At 33.3% G+C, this 5,340-nt stretch overlaps 1 protein-coding gene across 3 annotated transcripts; it reads right to left on the bottom strand.

Annotated features, from left to right (window-relative positions):
* Nucleotides 1-233: 233 nt before the first annotated feature.
* Nucleotides 234-4,954, bottom strand: LOC110701215 (pyrrolidone-carboxylate peptidase-like). Of its 3 annotated transcripts, none has more exons than XM_021878822.1 (5): nucleotides 4,646-4,954; nucleotides 3,495-3,824; nucleotides 2,466-2,570; nucleotides 2,331-2,378; nucleotides 234-799 (listed from the first exon to the last, which is right to left on the bottom strand). In XM_021878822.1, exons 2-5 carry the CDS (start codon nucleotides 3,765-3,767, stop codon nucleotides 560-562), a joined length of 666 nt encoding a protein of 221 aa, XP_021734514.1. In that variant the 5' UTR covers nucleotides 3,768-3,824; nucleotides 4,646-4,954; the 3' UTR covers nucleotides 234-559. The 3 variants fall into 3 exon arrangements, with proteins under 3 accessions (XP_021734514.1, XP_021734513.1, XP_021734515.1); XM_021878821.1 differs by having other exon boundaries at nucleotides 4,712-4,951; XM_021878823.1 differs by lacking the exon at nucleotides 4,646-4,954 and adding an exon at nucleotides 4,185-4,208.
* Nucleotides 4,955-5,340: the final 386 nt, after the last annotated feature.

Genomic DNA, 5,340 nt, shown 5'->3' with positions numbered 1-5,340 from the left:
TCATGAAACAGATCATTTAATCAATTAATCCTATAATCAAAGATATAATCTTTATATCTTTTGTCAAAGATATAATCTTGATTTTGATATTTGTTGCTAATTAATTAGCTTAGTCAAGTCCAGTCATCGCCTCATAATAACATCAACTAGTATAATAATGCTCAAAACATCTGAGTATATTATTAAGTTGCTTTCCATGAGTCAATGATGAAGTAGTTGAGTGTAGGACTGTTAAACTTAATACTTATCATTATAATACCATTTAAGAGTTTTAGTAAAAAATAATTGTCTACAACTCCTGGAATCAAATGGAGTTTTAAAGACTCTTCCTGATTATCTTTGGTCATTATCAAAGCAAATTGCATATATTCTAATGAAATTTTGGAATACTAGCCAAAAGATTGATAGAAAAGAGAGAGCCCAAGATGTAATTAGTAACTTAAGACGGTTTCCTCCGGCATGTAACAAACATGCCTCCATTCTCCTGCACTCTGAATACAAACCCAACAATACAAACTCACACAAGCACTGGACAAGACGTGAGTTGCTACCTAGAGTGCTACGGCAAGGATGCAAGTACCTCCAATAGGGAAGCTACAAACTGCATCTGGGTTTCTTCGTTTATAGTAGAGAATAGGGGCACATGTACAAATAGGGACTTTGTCCCGTTTTGCTCTGCGAACCAGAGTGAATGGTAGTAGACATAGTTACACACGAAGCGGCCTGCATCATCGGATGTCATCACCTCGTAACCTTTTTTTGTCAAAACCGATGTAATCTCCTCAACGGCGAGTGAAGTCTGGATAAAAAATAAAAATGACTTTTAAACAATGGAAAATTGAAGTGCTATCAATAATACAATAAGAAAAAAATGCATAACGACTTAGTTTCAAGATTTTAGAGCTTCATATTATATTATTCATGAGTAGTACTTAACTATAACTTTTCTTGTATCACTGGACAATTATATGTTCGTCATAAACAACAATTCACTAGTTAGTTGAAATACCAATGAAATGATAACGACTTCTACAATCATTCCATTATATTTTTACAAAAAGGGGAAAAAAAAAGATACAACTACAACCCTACATACATGACTTAAACGAAATTGAAGGAGTAATCGATAATATTGGCAACATGTGATCCCAGACGGACAACAACTTAAAACGAAACATCAACATACTAATTCTTTCTCTGAGTTCTATTCTAAATTTCTAATAGAATGGTAGGGAAACTTGTGAATTAAGTGTACTTGATAAGTTCCCTTACTAGTCTATTAGAGTAGAACTCAGAGAAAGAATTATAGGAGAAAATAGCAGTTGCCTCTCAAACTGCAAAAAGAGAGAACACTTGCACACCTTGCCGGCAAGTTAAAGCTCAAAAGTAGACGAAAAATCCATTACTCACTGACAGGGTGCATTGAAGGTTAATGGTCTAGCACAATTATTTAGCAGTTTATTGATGATGTCCTTGGCAAATATTTTGCTAGACCAAGTGAATTTACTTATCAGGTTATTAATAGTTTAATACCTATATTAAGATGTTCCTCAAAAAAAAAAAAAAAAAAAAAAAAAAACTAAATTATGATGGGCAGGCACTCTTAAATACACGTAAACCCTTGGCACTTCCAAGAGACAAAAGTTTCCAGTACTCCATCTCCAACCTCACTTTTTACAGAAATTAGTGTTCAATATAGTCAACAGTCTATTGTGAGAGAGAACTTGTAAATCAGAGAGAATGTAGTTTTTCAAGAGATAATTAACACAATCTGGAGAGCTGTTCTACAAACAAGAAAACCTGTTTGGGAGACTTGAACACGGATGTCCACTTTTCATTCTCGTTGAAGATAATTTTTTTTGTTTTCAACATCAGAACATTCCTTCAGGTTCTTTAATTCCTTGAATATTTATCAGTCTTTCACCTAATATTTGCATGAGCAATTTTAATATTACTAGTATAATTTATACTTACTACAGTGTATGTTAATTAATTGCGATTGATGCAACACCCCCCCCCCCCCCCAAAAAAAAAAAAAAAAAAAACCAAGAAGAAAGAAAAAAGCAATTGCTTGTACTCATGAAAACATAAACAACATAACGATATATCCCAACTTCCTGAAACAAAATCCAATTATTCAGATACTAGGTAAACAACTAAACAACATTCATCATATCTCACAAAGATCGCTTTGACACTCAAAAAAAAACTGTAATATAAGTGGTTTAATATTATCCAGTATTCATCTTAAGGTGGTTTTCAGCACTAAACAAAAAGATGAGAGTGTTTGAGCACATAGTAATGAAAGGATAAGAAAAGTGCAAAATTACCTTTCTTGTTCTAGTGATCTCTCCATCTGCAGGAATAATCTGGACTTTCTGCAAGTGAATAGAGAAAGAATTAGACACCGGAGTAAAAGTGAAAAGCTTAAACAGAGGAGGATAACAAGAGGGAATCCATATAACCTGAGGTTTCCATCCCATTTCATCAGGGCAGCGAAAAGTGGCTTCGTTGACAGCCTGATTCTCAATAGCAAATCGTGTAGCGCCACTGTTAACTCCTAAATGTAACTGCAGTAAACAAACAAAAATCCATCATAACATTATAGCGCACCACAAAATATTTTTTACAAGGACCCTTTCTCTTTAGGGGGGAACGGGGAGGGGCGCTAGGGGGTTGTACACTGATCCTAGGATGGTTTGGTTCTCATTCTTGTAGGCTGTATAATATCTCATTGTATGGTCTAACCAGAATAACCTCAACATTTTTTTCAAAAAAAAAAAAAAAAAGAATAACCTCAACATTAATCCAGCTTCCAAGTTTTATAATGAGGAGAGAGTATTTACCAATACGAGATAGAATAGATCATTTGTATAAACGATTGAAAAGTGACATTCAGATTCAATTCATAACCAGAAAATCTACTTTAAACAACAGATTATATAACCAAACATAAAGCTACTTCCTTTCACTCCTGCCCACATAGGCCAAACATAACTGTTTGTGACAATCTAACGCACAAATCACATTACAGAATCAGAAATTGAGCAGAGCCAGGTAATATTATTCTCATAAGAAGCGCAATGTTAATCCTCTTATCCCAAGTACAGAAACCTTTTTTTATATAGCCTTTTATTGCTGCTGCTAAAAACATAATAGGAACCTAAAACTGACAAATTTTCACCATTTCTTGGATTCTAATGGGTCTGTATCACTATCTAAGCAATCCATGATCATACCATAAAACTTCTTCAATAAGTGAAAGCTAATAGGTTACTCAAAGTATGATGGTCAACGTATCGTATAGGCAGAACAAAAGTGCACAAGTCAAGCACTCCACGTTGACAGAATCACCGCCTTCAACGGCTTTTAGAAAAGTCATGATTCAGCTTTAATTACAACAGATCTCAGGAAGGGAAACAACAAGACTTGAAACAACTATTCTGCATCAAAGGTTATTTGAAAAAAACATGTAGAAGTAAAGAGGAACTGACCCAAATAACTTTCCCTGAATTAGGCAATTCTGAATCATTCTCGTTAATTGCAGATTGCAGCGTCTGATGAAGAGGAACAACTGCTCCATGTCCTGCAGTCTCAAGAATATTGCAGCTTCCTAGAGCCAACCCTTTCGGCAAACCCTTCTTCTCCATGTACTCTTTCAGATTACGCACAATCGTTTCAGTTGGATTTTCAGCAACTCCGTGGAACTTCTTAAAACCCGTCACATGAACCGTTACTGGTGATGGTGCAGGACCTTCTGAACCCATGATTTAACAATCCAGATACTATGTACCACCAATATATGAGCTTAAATTAACAATAGCCTGCATCAGAAGACAGTAATAGACCAAATTTGAGAACAACTAGCAAACTATATGGAATAAGAATACTGTTTCAGCACAACATTAAATTAAAATTTTAAGAACATGTTTGTACACTTTAAAAATTATAAGCAGTGCAAAGTCTGAGGATGGATTCACCATCTCCCAAACTCAAGAGAGATGTTTAAAATTTAAAATAAATTACAACGAAGCCAATCTAGTTAAAATTCAACAGAAATATTCTACATACACGAAGTGTGAACATAGTCATATCATCATGAAAAGTTAAACAAAGTAAACTCAGGAAAAAGGACTCAAACAGCCTGAAATATAAAATCTAGAAATTGCAAGAAATTGACTTACTTAGAAGGTAGAAACCTAAAAGATACTCTAAAACACAACTAAGAATTTTTCTGTCTCATCAAATTTAAGCTTCAAATAAAAGCTTCAAACTAAACCCAATATAAAGTGCCTGAGAAACTTCAGAGTTTTGAAGTGAAAGAAACGTGACCTTAGAAGTTAAAACAAACCACTTATCACTCTCATAAGCACGATAATCATGCCGCAAAAACAGCTGATTATCTGATAAACAACTAATTAAGTGTAACGGAATTTAATTAAACAAAAAATCTTAATAATTTACCACAAAAATTTTGTCAAAGTTTGAAACTTTGATCCACAATTCGGATAAATACCCACTAATCATACCAATTAATATTCCTAAACCCCACAAAAATTAAGAAATTGAAGCCAAAAAACAAAATGAACCCATGATTAACAAACCAATTAATTAAACAAAAAGATCAAAAACCCAGAAATCAAACCTGGAAAAAACTTGAATTTCACAAATGACTTAAAAATTAAACAAGAAAGATGAGAACTTTGAATACCTGTAAATAGGAATTATAGTAGGAACAATAATGAAGAGAAAAAGGGGATAAAATATGGGTTAATAATAATAATTGAGACAACCACCAATCTTATCTGGTTTTTCTTTGATTAATACTGGGTATTGAAAGATTCCAAGTAGAGAAATGGGGAATAATAATTATATACAACTACAAAACGTGGTTGATTGGCGATTAGATGATGATGTTGATGAGAGTTGTAGTGGAAGGTCACTTTCTTTTTGTGTGCCTTTCTTAGAAAGTCTTTTTCTAATTACTAGTAGTTGTGCGAGATTTAACTATATTGGACCAACATTTTATTTAAATTATAAAGTTTCCGAGTACACCTACAGTGATTAATGTAATCAAAGGTTCGAGCGTATATATTTAATTATTTATTGCTCGTTGAATGATTAAGTAAGAATTATTTTCACGGATACTTAACTCTATCTACTTTGTATTTATGAAATACGTAGTATAAAATATTTATTAATTAATACACGGATGATGTTTCTAGAACGGGGTCTAAGCAGGGGTATATCAAAATTTATGTACTAAATGTTTCAAATTTGTATTTTGGGTTCAATAAAACTTAAAGGGTCACATTTTTTGTCATTGTACGATTTGTACCA

Source organism: Chenopodium quinoa, unplaced genomic scaffold, assembly GCF_001683475.1.
Source record: "Chenopodium quinoa cultivar QQ74 unplaced genomic scaffold, ASM168347v1, whole genome shotgun sequence".
Taxonomy (NCBI): domain Eukaryota; kingdom Viridiplantae; phylum Streptophyta; class Magnoliopsida; order Caryophyllales; family Amaranthaceae; genus Chenopodium; species Chenopodium quinoa.
Note: the sequence above shows the minus strand (reverse complement) of the source record. Positions and strands in the feature narration are given on the sequence as shown.

Coding starts and splice junctions, on each gene's coding strand:
- LOC110701215 (XM_021878822.1), bottom strand. CDS start 3,767: ATGGGTTCAGAAGGTCCTGCACCATCACCAGTAACGGTTCATGTGACG. Junction 2,379..2,465: donor AAATGGGATGGAAACCTCAG/GTTATATGGATT, acceptor ATTCACTTGCAG/AAAGTCCAGATTATTCCTGC. Junction 800..2,330: donor AGATCACTAGAACAAGAAAG/GTAATTTTGCAC, acceptor TTTTTTATCCAG/ACTTCACTCGCCGTTGAGGA.